The 19,784-nt window shown below is 42.6% G+C and overlaps 1 protein-coding gene across 2 annotated transcripts in view; it reads left to right on the plus strand.

The window, feature by feature from the left end:
* The window catches only part of SPOP (speckle type BTB/POZ protein), a 92,663-nt gene that overhangs the window by 53,936 nt on the left and 18,943 nt on the right, over positions 1-19,784 (plus strand). Inside the window, exon 11 of one of the 2 annotated variants that reach the window (XM_056549407.1) lies at positions 3,093-3,248. The exons of the other annotated variant lie outside the window; for it this stretch is intronic. Within the exon in view, the coding sequence (XP_056405382.1) occupies position 3,093 (1 nt within the window). The 3' untranslated portion in view covers positions 3,094-3,248. Of the gene's footprint in view, positions 1-3,092; positions 3,249-19,784 lie in introns of those variants that run through there. 2 annotated transcript variants of the gene reach the window in all.

A 19,784-nucleotide genomic window follows, 5' to 3' on the forward strand; every position in this document is an offset into this window, starting at 1 on the left:
TGACCATGTCCATGCCAATACATTTTTTTATATAGGTGTAGGGATTTACTTCTATTATGGCAGTAAAAGGGTACTCTGCTATAAAAAAATAAATATTTTTTAAATAGAAGTAATATACAAACATGTTTACCTTTCTGGCACCAGTTGATTTAAATAAATGTTTTCCAGCAGAGTACCCCTTTAAGTGAGGTAGGGTGGTAAAGCCTGGCCCAGAGTCATTGCAGTTAATTTAAAAGATGGCGAATGATAGGTGTAGGGATTTACTTCTATTATGGCAGTAAAAGGGTACTCTGCTATAAAAAAATAAATATTTTTTAAATAGAAGTAATATACAAACATGTTTACCTTTCTGGCACCAGTTGATTTAAATAAATGTTTTCCAGCAGAGTACCCCTTTAAGTGAGGTAGGGTGGTAAAGCCTGGCCCAGAGTCATTGCAGTTAATTTAAAAGATGGCGAATGGTCAGGGCTTGGTCCAGGCTAGTCATGCACTCTTAGGAAACCATTTTATTTTATTATAGGCATTTTTTGTCCTACAACGAGAAAGCACCCCAATCCCATCTCTCATAGCACTGCAAAGCACTTTGGTTGAATGTCATTGTATTGTTTATGTCATTTAAGGAGGTTACTTACTTTGCATAATCCCTTTATAATAAAAAGATCTTCCAAAAAAAGAGGCCGATCACAGTGATTGACTTATCTGCTGTAAAGCATGGAAGAAAGCCTTCTATTTCCTGCAGTGCCACCACAGGGACAAAAAGTATTACATGGTGAGCACTAAAATCAGTAGGGTAAAAAGACTGCACTACACACTGTCTAGTCTAGTTCTAAGCCTGCAGTATGCATACTCTAGGGGGTACATGACTCGGGGTAAGTAGGTATTCTGGCCGAGGAAACAAAGGAAAACAATGAGCATGCAGTGATTGCTACAAAACTGACTTACAGAGTGAGCACATCAGCCCACTTTCCTCCGACTGGGCCCAAAGGCACATGCTCAGGATCCCCAAACGAGTGCTGTTTTCAGTTGTCTGTGCATCCTTAGGAAATAAACACAGTTGAAAAGTACAGTGGAACAAAGAAGTGGCAGCCCCCCTGTGACAGCCAAGGGCTTCAGCCTCCTAGTGCATGTATCAAAGCATCACTGTACTGCACTGCCTGCGTGTGGAGGCAAACAACAAGGAAAGAGTGGGGTCTAGCCTGGGATCTATATTTGCACTTTGTAGATCTGGTTTGTGGTCTCCATTATGGGGTCTATGAAAGGGGGTCATATGTACAATTCGTAATTTAAATGCTATCGTCCTCAGTTGGAGGTGTGTCTTGTATAAATAGGTGGGGGAATGCATTTGCAGCTTTTTATTAATTTCTTATAAGAAAAAGCATAACCAAGTGCCAGCGCCATCATACACCAAACACCAATGCCACCTAATCCAGTGTTTCCCAACCCAGTCCTCAAGGCACACCAACAGTCCAGGATTTTAATTTTTCCCTGTTCTATTCCAATGGAGTAACTGAAAAAACCTGGAATGTTGGTGTGCCTTGAGGACTGGATTGGGAAACACTGAGGTCCTAATCGACCCTATTAACAAATAATAGGGTTGACTTCTAATGTGGTGTCCACCATTTTAATAGGAAGAATAGTGCAGTATGCTGGACATGTCACTGTGTAACCCTAGCTTAAATCTGAAGGCATCTCATTAGGGGCTGCAAACAAAGTAGCCCATAACCTTATTTTGCTAACAATAGCAGTGGATTGCTTTCTTAGGGGTACTTGGTTTGAACTTGCTATAACTAAGGGGTACTTGGCTTGAAATGATTTAGAAACACTGCTCTAGAACTTATAGTTGTAGAACCTCCTCCCACAATGAACTCGGAATACTTTGCTAGGGTATTAGAAAATATTCTAGAACAGACACCTCATGTTTTTATTCTTATCCTTAAAACTTTACTGAACTAGGACATGAAGAATTCTCCTGCCATTTGTGAAATCCAGATGGTGAAGCGATGTTCATCACTCTAGAGAGTGCGTTAACACTGCTCCAGATGGTGGTATACATTACACCTCTCCACATGTCTGGAAAGGACCCCAGCAGGGCCGAAATTTAGCAAACTGCATTGTTAGAATACATGCAATATCCAACCACAATTCTATATTTAAACCTCTTCACCTCTTTGAGGAGGCCACCCCCTTATCCAAACCAGATTTCATGGACAGGTTTTCAGTCCAGCATACATATGCATGGTGGTCATTTTCTTTAAAGGCGTACTCCGGCACTTAGACATCTTATCCCCTATCCAAAGGATAGGAGATAAGATGCCTGATCGCGGGGGTCCCGCCACTGGGGACCCCTGTGCTCTTGCACGCCGCACCCTGTTAGAATCAGCCTCCTGAGCGTGTTCACTCCAGGTCTGATTACTGTCGATTCTGTCGATTGCCCCCCTCAATGCAAGCCTATGGGAGGGGGCGTGACAGCTGTCACGCCCCCTCCCATAGGCTTGCATTGAGGGGCGGAAGGTGACGTCACACGGGGGCGGAGGCGTGACGTCACACGCTGGCGGCCCCGTGGTCGCCAGTAATCAGACCCGGAGCGAACATGCGCCGGGGACTGATTTTAACTGGGGTGCTGCGTGCAAGATCAAATGGATCCCCAGCGGCGGGTCCCCCGCGATCAGGCATCTTATCTCCTATCCTTTGGAAAGGGGATAAAATGTCAAAGCGCCGGAGTACCCCTTTAAGACCTCTACCTGCAACAAGGACTACTTTTTCAAAGCACTTTTGGGTGGTCTTCTCAAAGAGGATTCTCTGTACTTGGTATTTTCTTGTTATACTCTCAAGGGGGGAGATTTATCAAAACCTGTGCAGAGGAAAGGTTGCCCAGTTGCCCAAAGCAACCAATTAGATCCCTTCCTTCATTGTTTTTTTAAATGAAAGAAGAAATCTGATTGGTTGCTATGGGCAACTTTTTCTCTGCACAGGTTTTGATAAATCTCCCTCTAGAAGTCTACTTTAAGTGGTTTTCTAGATTAACCAAAAAAAGTATCAGATTTTTTCCCCCCTCAAACACCGCCACTCCTGGCCTGTGCCTCATTTTGCAGGTCATCCTGATTGAAGTGAATGGAGCTGAACTAGAGGACTAGACATACCTCAGTGGTGAGATTCCTTGACCAAAGACCCATCAGAACATCTGGGAAGCAGAGGAGTCCAAATAATGATGAGGCAGCTGTAGAATTCTACATTATATACATGTACAGACCATTAAACGTGAAATTATGATTGGATGCTTTGACAGTCATTGATAAGGGCCTTGGTCGGTGACCTCTCTGCCTCTCGCCAGTAATGGCTTTGTCATTTAATATTTTAATTAGAGCTGCAGCATTCCTCTTTGGTAAAAATAGTCTCTTTCCTCATTGTTACCTTAGCAAGTCAGTAGAGCTGAGCATGATCTGTGCCGTGTGTACCTACTGCCTGGCACCATGGTAACACGTGTAACCACCAGTATCCCTGGCAGAACAGCATGGAGACAACAAAAGAGGAATGTTGTTAATGCATAAACTGTGAAAATCTAAAAGTTCATTTCAATTTTTATTTAGCTTCCTTAAAGGTGTCATCCATTTTGGACAATCCCTTACAATAACCTGATCAAGCTGAAATGAGCTGTAATCTCAGGGGCATAGCTAAAGCGGGTTCAGAGGTAGCAGTTACACTTGAAATCTGATGTTACATATTACACGTGGAAGGTGGAGGTCCTGTCATGGTTTTTTGCATGAGGACCAGCAGCTTTCTTTACCCCTTTGTGAAATTGGTGGGGAAAATCCAATTGTTCAATCTTCACAAATAAAAAAGGGCTTGACCAATGGAACTCCAACTGATTCCTAAAATGAAGGGGCCCTTCAGGCTTTTTTCTTGCAACAGCACCACTTTCAATGAAGAGTTGTGTGAGAACTGCAACACAGCCCATTGGCTGGTCATGAATAATGCCTTTTGGGAGCAAAGTTAAAGACAGCACTACCTTTACTTGTAACATAGTTCATAAGATTGAAAAAAGACCAGAGTCCATCAAGTTCAACCTATAACCCTAATGAGTCCATACTGAGTAGATCCAGAGGACGGCAAAAAACCCTCATACTCTAGGTGAAAATTCCTTCCGACTCCAAATATGGCATCAGAATAAATCCCTGGATCAACGTTCTGTCCCTATAAATATATAAACTGTAATGTTATTATTCTCCAAAAATGCATCCAGACCCTTTTTAAATTCTTTTACAGAGTTAACCATGAACACCTCCTCAGGTAGAGAATTCCACAGTCTCACTGCTCTTACAGTAAAGAATCCCCGTCTGTTGTAGGATTAGTGTTCTTCTCAGACACCAAGCAGTCATCAATAGGATATCAATATGGTTGGAAAACACCTTAAAAATTGCTTTCTTATCACAGAAACCCTTTTAATTTTTTTTAGCCGCAGCGGCAATCGGCTAACTGCCATGGGTATGGTACACCACTGCATGCCACATGTCACTGCAGCCAGTGGAAATGTAGTATTACATGGCATCCATTCTGATGAATGGGCATAAATGTAACAGAATCCAGCCAAACATGACAATTTTTGCCAGACCAGATGGCCATCTTACATGTTTGGTGTTGTGCTGGCTCATCCCAACAGGTGATCATGGGGGAATTTCAATGCCTAATGCTTTATTCCCATTCTTCTTTCGGAACACATAAAGTGGGGCAACAAAGTATTTAGTCAGCCACCAATTGTGCAAGTTCTTTCACTTAAAAAGATGAGAGAGTCCTGTAATTTTCATCATAGGTATACCTCAACTATGAGAGACCTAATGAGAAAGAAAAAAATCCATAAAATCACACTGTCAATTATGGTGGAAAATGCGTATTTGGTCACTTACAAACAAGCAAGATTTCTGGCTCTCACAGATCTGTACCAGACTGGGAAGACTGAATCTGCAATAGGCAAGCAGCTTGGTGTGAAGAAATCAACTGTGGGAGCAATTATTAGAAAATGGACGACATACAACACCACTGATAATCTCCCTTGATCTGGGGCTCCACTCAAGATCTCACCCCGTGGTGTTAAAATGATAACAATAACAGTGAGAAAAAGTTCCAGAACCACATGGGAGGACCTAGAGGATGACCTTTAGAGAGCTGGGACCAAAGTAACAAAGGCTACCATCAATAACACACTACGCGCCAGGGACTCACATCATGCAGTGCCAGATGTGTCCCCTGCATAAGCCAGTACATGTCTGGGCCCTTCTGAAGTTTGCTAGATAGCATTTGGTTGATCCAGAAGAGTATTGGGAGAATGTCATATGGTCAAATGAAACCAAAGTAGAACTTTTTAGTAAAAACTCAACTTGTCGTGTTTGGAGGAGAAAGAATGAACACCCTACCTACTGTGAAGCATGGGGTGGAAACATCATGCTTTGGGGAAGTTTTTCTGCTAAGGGACCAGGATGACTGATCCGTGTAAAGGAAAGAATGAATGGGAGATTTTGAGTGAGGGAGATTTTCAGCAAGGGCATTGAAGATGAAACATGGCTGGGTCTTTCAGCATGACAATTGTCCCAAACACACCGCCCGCACAACGAAGGAGTGGCTTCATAAGAAGCATTTGAAGGTCCTGGAGTGGCCAAGCCAGTCTCCAGTTGTCATCCCCATAGAAAACCTTTGGAGGGAGTTGAAAGTCCGTATTGCCCAGCGACAGCCCCAAAACATCACTGCTCTAGAGGAGATCTGCATGGAGGAATGGGCCATAATACCAATAACAGTGTATAAAAACCTTGTGAAGACTTACAGAAATGTTTGTCCTCTGTCATTGTGTTAGACTCACCGCAGTCGACTGGCACTCGGGAGGTAGTAGATCCGCTGGACCTGTGTGGCAGATGACGCGGGCTGTGCCAGGGAGCGGAGTCTAAGGTGCCGCTGGTTTTCACCAGAGCCCGACGCAAAGATGGATGGTCTTGCTGCGGCAGGTGGCACCCAGGTCACTACCTCTGACACGACTTGACCACACAGACAGCTGAGGTGATGCGAGGTACAGAAAGGAAGAGACAGGATGTAGTCTGGATAGCAGGAGGTCAGGGCAGGCGGCACAGGAGCCTGAACAGGAACGTAGCAGAAGGTCAGTAGGCAGGTGGCAAAGTACACAGTCAGGTCACGGAATACTAGGTCTGATACACGGCAAGGAAACACAGTATAATGCTTTCACTTAGGCACCGGGGGCAAACAAAGATCTGGGGTGTAGAAACTTTTAAGTGTGTGTCAGGTGCAAATCATAATTATGGGTGCACCGGCCCTTTAAATCTAAGAGCTCCAGCGAGCGCGCCCTAGGATGTGGAGGCACGCGCGCCTGAGCTCAGAGGAAGAAGCAAAGGACTGAGGTGAGTGACGGGCTGGGGAAGAGAGAGGAACAATGCGCTCATGGCCAGGAGGAAAGGCCGGAGCGCTAGTTGTCAAACATTGCCAACAAAGGGTATATAACAAAGTATTAAGATGAAGTTTTGTTATTGACCAAATACTTATTTTCCACCATAATTTGCAAATAAATTCTTTAAAAATCAGACAATGTGATTTTATGGATTTTTTTCTCATTATGTCTCTCATAGTTGAGGTATACCTATGATGAAAATGTCAAGCCTCTCTCATCTTTTTAAGTGGGAGAACTTGCACAATTGGTGGCTGACTTAATACTTTTTTGCCCCACTGTACATGTGTATTGGGAGAATACGAGAAATAGCTACCAACTGAACAAGTGTTCATCTGACAGCTTTTGAAGGTTTATGTCTACCTTAATACATGGATAGCTCAGGTCTGCCAGAGTGGCTGCAGATACTGTTATGGGTCATAGAGGGGGTTCCCTCATTATGATGTTAATATAATAGGGCATATAGGCAAGGGTTTTTGTGATGAGTTAACCCCATTAAGTTCTGTGTATTTAATGCAAGTATCCACTCTTAGGGCCACCATGTAGGCTACATTCAGATTGTACCCCTTACACTAATTCTTGAAACATTATGCATTAGAAAAGTCAATTCTAGTTGGAGCTGCATCTTAAAAGAGCCTTTGCTCTCACTGCTGTTATTGAGCCCAGGAGAGTCCCCTCCATAGTGCACAGCAATTTATTATTCTCTACATTTCAGGGGGGAGACTAGAGCTGAGCTATTTGCCATCAGTACACACACACACAGGTACTTCCTTTACCTTATTTCACCTACTCCTCGCTAATATGCCATAACATAGTGCTGGAGAAAGTACAGTGGACTGAAAAGGCTGTCACTGTGCTAAGAGGGTGATGTACAGTATATTACTATAAATAGCATGTGAAGGGAAGGAGAGGGTTATTGATGCATTGAGTTTACCAGGTGTTATGTGAGCAAAAAGGCAACAAACTGCAGCAGGATCACAGCAAAGAAGAGGTTACATCACAAAAGCAGCCCTGAAATAAGCAGTGAACCACTGCTGACAATGATGATTGAATGTAGGGGGTAGTTAGACATTAGGAAGTAGCACTGTGTAAATAGCAAGAACACAAGTGTTTTCACAAGTGACAGTAGCTCAAAACTTTATAGGTGGTAATACATATAAAAGGAGGCCTTGATTTACCTTTCAGGAACAATGTGAACACAGAAGAGAGAGGGCCCCATAGCAATGGTCGGAAAGGGACCCCTATTATGGTGTTTGATTTTTGACCAACCCTCCCAGACAAGGTCTGTTTTTTCCCCTTTGATTTCTTCGACAGATTGGTCAATTCCACCATTCATTAATGGAGAAGACTTGTGCATTCCTTTTATTTTTTTGCTTTTTTTTTTTACCAAGAAAAAAAGGAATGGGACCAACTGGGTCTGGGCACACTTTCTTCTAGGGCCCCTTAGCTGCTGCAGGGTCAGCATCTATGATATGTACGCTCTTAAATGTGGACCCTTGGATGAGGTAAAGAAGGTCAGGGTGCAGGCACACAGTCCAGGCTTTTTCCTCTGCATAACACTAAACCCCATGCCTATTTCCTATTTTCTGTCTTGGTCTCACAGATGCTGGAGACAAAATTCCTGTTACAACAGGCAGTGGACAACAGTTTGCAAGAAAGGGAGACACCTAGTGGTCAAGACTTTAGGGCTTTTTTCTGCAATGAGAAGTCTTCTTTAAGTGAAGTGATTTACAAATATGTTAGGAATCACATAGGCCACCACATGGAGGTAAGTTGTCTGAAACGACAGTGACCATTTCATACTACTGTATATTTGTGCTACCAACCACTGGCAGACAACCTCTTTGATGCTCACCTGTGTTTAGTGTGGTGAGACATACCTATAGTGCTTGTGTCTTCATAAAGAAATAGTAGGATCTGCCTACACATTGATTACAGTTGAGCTCATGTTTAATGCACGACCATATTTCTTAGTTATATAAAATCTATTTAAGATTTTCTATCTTCCATACGATGGATTATCATATATCTATTTCAGTCTCTTGGCTCCCTGGACGATATCTCCGTTCAAAACCTATAAAGAGAAGTATACAGATATAACACAAGTGGAGAAAAAAGCTGGCACTACTAGTAATAATGTGCAATGTCCATTAACAGTGATCCCTTTCACCGGTGGCACTACTAGTAATAATGCACAATGTCCATCAAAACCTATAAAGAGAAATATACAGATATAACACAAGTGGAGAAAAAAGCTGGCACTACTAGCAATAATGCGCAATGTCCATTAACAATGGTCCCTCCCAGGGAGCCAGATGATGCGCTGATCGGCACGAAACATATGTCGATTTAGCCTTTGAAAGCACCCGCTATGTGTACCCCCACTATGTATCCATAATAAGCAGTGAAGTAACGAAGCGGTGGGTGCAGTATTTTCATTTCTACCTATAGAATAAATATACAGGTATGTTCAGATTGTTTTTACATCATGTATTGGAGAAACCAATATATATGCCTTATACCATGTAAAATATTGAGTCATAATAGAATAGGAATGAAAAATCACAAGGTGAAAAGTTAAACCATCTGGGAATATTTGGAATTCTTTGTAGACTTTCTTATTTGTTGGAACCCAGAAAAGACCTGTTGCGTTAAGGAAATGTTGGTCTGGTCCACATCCTAAGAATGATAAAATAGATCTTCAGAACATTCAAAAATTTTTGGGAAACAAAAATATGATAAATAGACTCATTCAATGGACCTGTGGATGTAACAGAGTTAAGGCATAGTTGGATGGGATGATACAGGGAATCAGTCAGATGGGCATTAACTTAATTTTAATAATAGGAGTGACTATCAGGTGATAGATGGGATTATACAGTCAGGGGAGGGGTGCATTAGCCATACACGTCCCTCAATGTATAACATTTACACCCCTTGACTATAATCCCGCCCATGACCTTAGTCACTCCCAGTATTAAAATGAAGTTCACACCCATCTGACTGATTCTCTAAATTGTCATGGAAACTATGAACCCTCATATCTCAGAAACGAGTGTGTATTGAGAATATTCATATGAGACTGTGAGAAGGTGCGTGATCAGGGCCCCCTAAGCTATTTGATGACAGTAAAATATCGTTTTTTGGGTTGGCTACAGATATCCTTTAAAAATTGCCACTACTAGGGATTGTCTATTTTTCTCCACAGCAACGACTCTTACACGACTTTTAGCACTCTGGATACCAGCCATAAGGCAAGCTGGTACCCAGTATAAGAGATATGTGCTGTGCATGCTCGCTCCTAACAAACTGCTCTTCAGTGTGTGATATTCACTGATTGGCTGAGGCCACATGCCCCTCCCTCAGCTATTTTTACTGCTTCTCTTACCATGTGACCTGCTCTGGTCTGCTGGCAGCTCAGAGCAGCAGCTGAGGGACCATGAAGATATGTGGGATAATGACTTTACAACAGTGTATCTAAGTATATTATGTGTGATACTGCCTGTTGTATGTGATACTGCAAGCTCTATCAATGCGTTTGTGTTTGATGAGCTGCCATTAAGGATTTTGAGAAAGCTGGAGGACACACATGGTCATACAGAACAGACAGAAAATGTATGCAAAAAAAAAAAAACTATTTTACTTTTATCATTAAACCTTTGCACTCATTTAGTAAGATCTATTTTTTTTACACATTTACCCTATTACACATTTTACCCTTTTATAAACTCACCATAGTGTCTTAGGTATACAGTGGTCCCTCAACATACGATGGTAATCCATTCCATCCAACCATCGTTTGTTGAAACCAACGTATGTTGAGGGATCCGTGCAATGTAAAGTATAGGACAGTGGTCTACAACCTGCAGACCTCCATATGTTGCAAAACTACAACACCCAGCATGCCCAGACAGCCAACGGCTGTCTGGGCATGCTGGGAGTTGTAGTTTTGCAACATCTGGAGGTACGCAGGTTGAAGACCACTGGTAGAGGAAGTTGTACTCACCTGTCCCCGCCGCTCTGGACCGTCACCGCTGTCCTGGATGTCACCTATCATCGCTGTCGCCGCGTCCCCGGGGTGTCCCCGATGATCCGGCAAGGCCTCTGCTTCCCCGGCATTCTCGGTCGCCGCCATCACGTCGCTACGCACGCCGCTCCTATTGGATGATGGGACGGCGTGTGCAGCAAAGTGATGACGACGATGGAGAGCGCCGACGATGGAGGGGATCCTGAAGAGGACGCACCGGAGCCCCAAGGACAGGTAAGTGATCGTCAGCGGACCACACGGGGCACCGTAAACGGCTATCCGGGGGCAGCTAAAGCAGTCTGCGCTGCCGGATAGCCGTTTATGCGATGGCCCCGACATACAAAAGCATCGTATGTTGATGCTGCTGTGAGAGGCCATGTTGATGCTGCTCTGAGAGGCCATCGTATGTTGAAATGATCGTATGTCGGGGCCATCGAAGGTCGGGGGGTCACTGTACTGATGGCAAACTCCAATAAACCTTCTCTTAGACTCCGAGCAGACTGAGGGAAGAAGATGAGTCATGTAAAGTGAGGGAAGAGATGGACACGCCCCCTCCACAAGAGAAGAGGAAAACCAAGTGAGTAGCAGATAGGAGGTATTTGTGAGAGAAATATAATGCTAGACACATAAAAAAATAATATGTACATGAGCAGGATACAGTACTGAGTAACATATACCTAATTTTTTTTTTTTCACGCAACATGACAAGTCCTCTTTAAGAGTTGTATGGTTTCCATGCACAGTGGCACAGGCTCCATTCAAAGCTTTGAACATTTCACATTACAAAACCCTATAGAAATCAAATGCTCCCCTTACCATTAATGTACAGGTAGAGTCCCTTAGTACTATATGTATGAAAGTGCTAATACAGAAGGAGCTCCATTGCCCAGCTCACTAAATCTTATATTTCCATTTGCAGTGTGATTTTCTGTATGTCCTAATGATTGGAGGTAAGGCTGCGTAGGATTTATTGTACATTTTCTTCTCGCTAAGTTACCATTTGTCAGGAGACCTGTTCGGTTATGCTAATAGCTTCTTGCCACTTAACAAAACAAGCAGAGAATGACTCTCGGAGACGGCTATAAAAAAAGAGCAATGGCCTACATTGTCTTTTACAGGAGAATGTGTATTGTTTTAGTCCAGCATGAACATCTGAGTCGTAATGGGGGCAAATTAAATTTATAACATACTCAAAATTCTGGGAAAGGGGTAGTAGCCAAAGCATGAACATAATGGTGTACTGGTCCTGCACGATTAGTGTTGGTAGTTTTTTTAATTTTTTTATGTAGCCTCTGCATTCAGTAAGCAACAGGATTACATGCGTCATGTGACAAGTGCCATTTTTGGTTCTATTGTAGTCTATAGTTCTGTCAACCATGGATGTTTTCACCTGCCGTATTTTTCGCCCTATAGGACGCACCGGCATATAAGACGCACCCAATTTTAAAGGTGCAAAATCTAGAAAAAAAAAGATTCTGAACCCAACAGTGATCTTCAACCTGCGGACCTCCAGATGTTGCAAAACTACAACTCCCAGCATGCCCGGACAGCCAACGGCTGTCCGGGCATGCTGGGAGTTGTAGTTTTGCAACATCTGGAGGTCCGCAGGTTGAAGACCACTGGTAATACTCACGTGTCCCCGACGCTCCGGACTCGTCACCACTAGTGTTGCTCGCGAATATTCGCAATTCGAATTTTATTCGCGAATATCGCATATTCGCGAATATTCGCGAATATAGCGCTATATATTCGTAATTACGAATATTCGTTTTTTTATTTTTTTTATATATATTTTTTTTTTTCACAGTACACATCACAGTGATCATCCCTCTCTGCTTCCAGCTTATGTGGTGTAAGAAGGCTCTAATACTATTGTGTGAGACTGGTGTGCGAATTTTCGCATATGCGAAAATCTGCATATGGTAATTTTCGCATATGCGAATTTTCGCATGTGTTAATTTTGGTATATACAAATTTTCATGCGCGAATATTCGCAAATGAGAAAATAAAACAAGACTATTACGAATATGCGAATATTCGCGAATATGACGAATATTCGTCCATATATTCGCGAATATTCGCGAATTCGAATATGGCCTATGCCGCTCAACACTAGTCACCACTGCCCTGGATGTCACTCCATCGCTGTCGCCGTGTCCCCGTGGTGTCCCCGACGCTCCGGACGTCTTCTTCCCCGCTCTCAGTCGCCGTCATCACGTCGCTACGCACGCCGCTCCTATTGGATGACGGGACGGCGTGCGCGACGACGTGATGACGTCGGAGGAGAGCACCGGCCAAGCAGGGGATCCCGGCACGGAGCAGACACCGAGGAGGCAGGTAAGGTCCCTCCCGGTGTCCTGTAAGCTGTTCGGGACGCCGCGATTTCACCGCGGCGGTCCCGAACAGCCCGACTGAGCAACCGGTTTGGTGTCATTTTCCCTTCAGACGCGGCGGTCAGCTTTGATCGCCGCGTCTGAAGGGTTAATATAGGGCATCACCGCGGGTCCCGGCCGTTGATGGCCGCAGGGACCGCAGCGATAGGGGTGTATTCGCCGTATAAGACGCATTATAAGACGCACCAACTTTCCCCCCCCCCCAGTTTTGGGAAAGAAAAAGTGCGTCTTATATGGCGAAAAATACGGTATGTCATATAAAACCTATTGCAATCTGAATGCTGAGGGTCATGTGATGCATGCTTTAGGGGGCTCAAAGAAGTAACTAACAATATGAATGGTACATGGTAGGTTGGGCCCTTTTACAGATTTTACAGTGGAGCCCAAGATCTATGAGCTACACCTCTGAGGTTTCCTGTGGGTGCACTATACAGCATATATATATATATATATATATATATATATATATATATGTCCTGAATTTCAGTTTGATGGTCTGCACACTTATTATTTTTGCTAAGTGTGATGACTTTTGTTTACAGCCTTTATAATGTTAGGTCTAGTTGACCAGTTCTTTAGCCTCTCCAAGACAATACCTTTCCATTTTCTCTTTTAGGGACACTGTACATCATATAAGGGTGGTCCTCAGTCTAACCCAACCCCTCCACCACTCCCCCTATCATATATCAACCAGAGACCTTTCCCTTAAAGGGGTACTCAAGTGGAAAACTTTTTTTTTTGATGAACTGATGCCTGAAAGTTAAACAGATTTGTAAATGACTTCTATTAAAAAAAATCTTTACCCTTCCAGTACTTTTTAGCAGCTGTATGCTACAGAGGAAATTCTTTTATTTTTGAATAAATTTTTTGTCTTGTCCACAGTGCTCTCTGCTGACACCTGATGCCCGTATCAGGAACTGTTCAGAGTAGGAGAAAATCCCCATAGAAAACCTATGCTGCTCTGGACAGTTCCTGACATGGACAGAGGTGTCAGCAGAGAGCACTGTGGACAAGACAAAAAAGAAATAAAGAATTTTTTCTGTAGCATACAGCTGCTAAAAAGTACTGGAAGGGTAAAGATTTTTTTTAATAGATGTAATTTACAAATCTGTTTAACTTTCTGGCACCGGTTCATAAAAAAAATAAAAAAAGGGAGATTAAATGGGTACTCCGGTGGAAAAGGGAGATTAAAGGGGTACTCTGGTGGAAAAGGGAGATTAAAGGGGTACTCCAGTGGAAAAGGGAGATTAAAGGGGTACTCTGGTGGAAAACTTTTTTTTTTAAATCAACTGGTGCCAAAAAGTTAAACAGATTTTTAAATGACTCCTATTAAAAAATCTTAATCCTTCCAGTACTTATTTTTTTAATTTTTATTTTTTTATTCTTTTTAGATGCTTTATTACCACAATAATATACAATATAGAAAAATAATATACCATTTCTACAATTATACCCCCCCCACCCCCACCCTATCACCTCCTGGGAAAAAAAAAAAAAAGGTAATGTCCCATCGGACCACGCGGCTCAGCGCATATAATTTTCTAAATTTCTATTCTATAATCCCTCCTCAGCCCCTCTCTCCATTGGTACACACTCGGGCCTGTTACAGATATCCACTGCGTTACTATCATTAGTCTGGCGTAAAAGAGTATCCTTAAAATTTTTTTTCCCCAATTCCTACTTATTTCTATCCCAATATCACCTCCCAAGAGCGCATTTATTGGCGTTATTTTTATTCTAATCTTTCAGCTTTTCTCTATTTCTTTATTTCTGATCATGCCCAAAACATATGCAACAATCCCACCTCTTCCTGCCCGCATTTTAAACAGGCATCCGTTTTTGCCTATTTTGTGAAGAAAGAGAGGTGTGTAATAAAACCTATAAACAATATTAAACTGTATCACCTTATGATTCGCATTTAATGGAGTAGAGTTAATTCTTTCATATATTTTTCCCCACTGTGCTTCTTCTATCTCATCCAATTCTTTTTGCCATATTTTTTTTACTATCATCAATCCTTCCAGTACTTATTAGTTGCTGAATACTACAGAGGAAATTATTTTCTTTTTGGAACACAGAGCTCTCTGCTGACATCATGAGCACAGTGCTCTCTGCTGACATCTCTGTCCATTTTAGGAACTGTCCAGAGCAGCATATGTTTGCTATGGGGATTTTCTCCTACTCTGGACAGTTCTTAAAATGGACAGAGATGTCAGCAGAGAGCACTGTGGTCATGATGGCAGCAGAGAGCTCTGTGTTCCAAAAAGAAAATAATTTCTTCTGTAGCATACAGATGCTAATAAGTACTGGAAGGATTAAGATTTTTTAATAGAAGTAATTTACAAATCTGTTTAACTTTCTGGCACCAGTTGATTAACCCCTTAACGACAATGGACATAAATGTACGTCATGGTGATGTGGTACTTAGCGTGCCATGACGTACATTTACGCGCCGCCATGATCGCGAGCACCGAAGTGGTGCTCGCGTCATGCCTGGCAGGTCCCCGCTGCTATCAGCAGCCAGGGACCCGCCGGTAATGGTGGACATCCGCGATCGCGCGGATGTCCACCATTGACCCCTCAGATGCCGTGATCAATACAGATCACGGCATCTGCGGCACTTTGAATGGATGATCGGATCGCCTGCAGCGCTGCCGCAGCAATCCGATCATCCAGCATGGTGGCTGGAGGTCCCTTCACCTGGCTCCGGCCGTCTGGCTCCGGCCATCGAGCAGACCAGAGCAGAAGATCACCGATAATACTGATCAGTGCTGTGTCCTATACATAGCACTGAACAGTATTAGCAATCAAATGATTGCTATAAATAGTCCCCTATGGGGACATAAAAAGTGTAAAATTAAAAGTAAAAAAATGTAAAATAAAAAAGGAAAAAAATTACAAAAATCCCCTCCCCCAATAAAAAAGTAAAACGTCCGTTTTTCCCATTTTACCCCCCAAAAAGCTTTAAAAAATAAATAAATACACATATTTGGTATCACCACGTGGGTAAAAGTCTGAACTATTAAAATATATTGTTAATCATCCCGAACGCTGAACAGGGTAAACGTAAAAAAAAAAATTGTCTAAAATTGCTGCTTTTTTTTGTCATATTTTATTCCTAAAAAAATTCATAAAAAATTTATAAAAAGTAAAACCTAAGCAAAAGTGATACTGATAAAATCTACAGATCATGGCGCAAAAAATGAGCCCTGATATCGCCCCATATACCAGAAAATTAGAAAGTTACAGGTGGTCAAAATAGGGCAATTTCAAACATACTAATTTTGTTAAAATGGTATGAGATTTTTTTTAAGCGGTACAATTATAGAAATGCATATAATATGGGTATCATTTTAATCGTATTGACCCACAGAATAAATAAAACATGTCATTTTTACAGGAAAGTGTACAGCGTGAAAACAAAACCTTCCAAAATTTGCTAAATTGCGGTTTTCTTTTCAATTTTCCCACATAAATAATATTTGTTTGGTTGTGCCGTACATTTTATGGTAAAATAAGTGATGTAATTACAAAGTACAATTGGTGTCACAAAAAACAAGCCCTTATATGGGTCTGTGGATGGAAATATAAGAGAGTTATGATTTTTAGAAGACGAGGAGGAAAAAACAAAAATACAAAAATAAAATTGGTCTGGTCCTTAAGGGGTTAAAAAAAAGTTTTCCACCGGAGTACCCCTTTAAGCACAGACAGTGCCCATTCAGATCAATATGTCGTGTAATGTAGGATAGGGCAGGTCCCCCAGAGCAAGAGAGGTCCCTTGTAACTGTTATAACTAAAACGTGAGGATCCCAAATAAGGTACTTCCCAATATAAATTCCTTTATACAATATAAAATGGGGTCCTAAACCAGAGATTCCCTTTAGCATAATTTTACCTCTGACACTGAAAACAATATGACCACAATTCAGGGCCCCATGGAAATCCAAATTCTTTGCAGTAGTCCCTGAGATTCTACCCAGCAGGCCATAGGTTGTGCTACACTATATAGTTTTCCTATGTTTTGCTCTTTAGGTTCTCTAAGATCTAGTGATGGGTAACTATCTGCCTGTTTGCCCCATTTGCTTATTTTATGCTTATCCATTTGCTTATGATATGTTCGTGCAGTGTCCCACTACATGGTTCTGTAGGACAAGCACTTGGTTGTTGGATATCTGCCTCGTTCATGTGTTTTACTGATAGAGTACTGATTTATGCCTATTGTTTGTAGTTGCACTGTAATATGCTTCCCCCTACTGTTGGCATTTAACTGTCTGTGAGGGAGGTAGCTCATATATAGTAGCATTACTCTATTAATGTGTATCAAGGAACATTCTGGTGTGTAGGAAAAGCGGCCCTTGCTCTAACCTCAGAGAGTAGTCTAGTTTAGTCTTGCTTAGAGTGAGAAAGGGTAAGTAGCCCCTTACTTACCAGCTTTTGTTAGCTTGTCTTTACCATTCGGGACCATTTGGGATATCATTACTCATATAAAGAATAGACTATATACATCTCAAAGCTTCACATCAAGTCCAACCTGAGGTATCAATAAGGTAAAAGAAAGAATTATACAGAAAGTTTTGTTTTGGAGGCCCATAACACATCTAGGACTTTCCAGGGCTTCAGGCAGGGCCTAGATATTGCTAATGGCTGCCATTTAATAGATTTAGCTAAATGTTAACACAGAAATAGTGGTCTCAATCTCCTAAAAATTACCACGGGTGCTGCCAATGTTTATCAAAAACGACACCGTTTCCAAAGAGACCAACACAAACACATTATAAGGTGCACACCATAAATGATGCTACATATAAATCTTTATTTATTCAAAATACTTTACAAATCATATACAAACCACACAAGATAAAAACAATTAAAACACAGGAAGGGGAAGAAAAAAAACTCCCCATTCCACAACCACAGAGGGGATCCCAGAAAACTGGGACCTCCCTCATGGGACACCCAAGCTCCACCAATAATTCAGTATAGGAAAAACGGTTCCAACAGTATTAATAACCCCCTTGGTGTCTCACACATCTATCATACATACATACACACATCTGTCATACATACAATCTATCATACGCACATCTATCATGCATAAACACATCTATTACACATACACACAACTATTGTACACACACATATATAATACAAACACACCTCTATCATACGCACATCTATCATAGTACATATGTCATGCATACACACAGCTATCATACATACATCTATCATACATAAACACGTCTATCACGCACACATCTGTCATACACATCCCCCTACCCAATCCTTCGTCTCCTCACCCCCCTTCCCATGTCTACTTACTCTCCTGGAGATCAGTGCCGCGGGGTGGAAGGCAATGCTGCTCACAGCTAGGGCGTACCGACTCCATTGCAGTATATCTTGCCAGCCTCCACTTCTTGCCTCTCTGGCACCAGCAGTGACATGCCAGGGGCTTCGAGCAGGCGGATGTTTCTGTGTGGGCCACGTAATCTCCAAGCAGCCTCTGATGCTGTCAAAGCAGCAGTGTCCCTGCCCGATTTAATGGCACTTGGGGCCGGCTCAGATATATGGTCGTGTGTGGCCAAAGAAGGGGCACAGCATTTTTAAATTGCATAGAGGCAGGCTGGCGGCCCACTGGATGTCCATGCCCACCGGGAAAATGCCCGATTGCCAGTCTGGCCCTGGAGCCAATGGCTCTTCACTGTGTCAAGCAGCTGCATTTAACTATATGCGCATCAAGACATGCTTATAGTTAAAGGTGTCCTGGACCTGGCATTGTATGCATCACCACTCACTTAGGGGGCGAGTTAGGCGGTTGCGAGTTCCCCTCGAGCGCGAGTCCTTAGGGGGCCGCTTAACCCTCCTAATGGAAGAGCTGCTTCTGTTGCAAGACAGTATCGACCATCAAGGTAGCATATGTTCCCAAAACCGGACACTGCACAGACTGTGCTCTGGGGGACATTACACCATTTGCACTGACTGTGCATCCACTGTGACTGTGCCAACTCATGGTGTATTGGAGTGTTCCGGTGGAAGCCCTCCTGTGCAGCGACCTCATCCGTAACTGGCTGTGGCACCGCCATCCCTCTGGCTCTGCCTCCCATAATTCTCCCTCTTGGTCACCTCCTTTACATATCCTAAGTTCGAAGACTCATTGATATTATGTAGAAGTGCTATTTCCTGACAGACATAAAAGCAGTTTGATTCCACAACTGCCTATTTATCTGCAGAACCAGGGAAGTATTGCATGTGTTAGAGACTGAAGCCCTCGTCAACAATGTTTCTCTATCTGCAAAATGGCCACCTCCACAGTAAGCACAATAGGTTGAGGTCACGTGACTGAAATTTAAGGTGATTAAATTAAGCTTAAAGTCATTACAAGTAAATAAACCCTGAGAATGTACACCAAAGTCTAATGGTGTCCCAGGACGGATCGAACCTACGTAATTAAGGAAAGTGATTACTGCTGGACAAACACTTACACAGCCGTACTGGAACAGTTCTGTACAAAGCAGCAATTCTCATCTATGCTTTATCACCTTCTGTTTCTTACAACAGAATTTACTGACCTCCAACAACTCTACAGCTGTTCAAAAACTACAACTCCCAGCATGTACAAACAGCTATCTAACAAGGTGGGATCTTCTAAAGTGGAGAACTCCTTAATTATCAATAAATTAGAGCAGTATTTTCCGACCAGTGTGCCTCCAGCTGTTGCAAAACTACTACAACTCCCAGCATGCCCGGACAGCCTTTGCTAAGGGGTTCCCATACCATCCAGAACATAATCCTGTCCAGCTGCAGCATCATCTTTGTACCAGCTAAAGCACAGGCAGGGACAAAGTCCAGGAAGTGAGGGTGGGACTAGCACTTCTCTGTGCTTACTCCTGTCCTATCAGACTGCAGCAGAAAGGATGGGGTTACA

This window comes from Hyla sarda, chromosome 12 (genome assembly GCF_029499605.1).
Source record: "Hyla sarda isolate aHylSar1 chromosome 12, aHylSar1.hap1, whole genome shotgun sequence".
Taxonomy (NCBI): Eukaryota; Metazoa; Chordata; class Amphibia; order Anura; family Hylidae; genus Hyla; species Hyla sarda.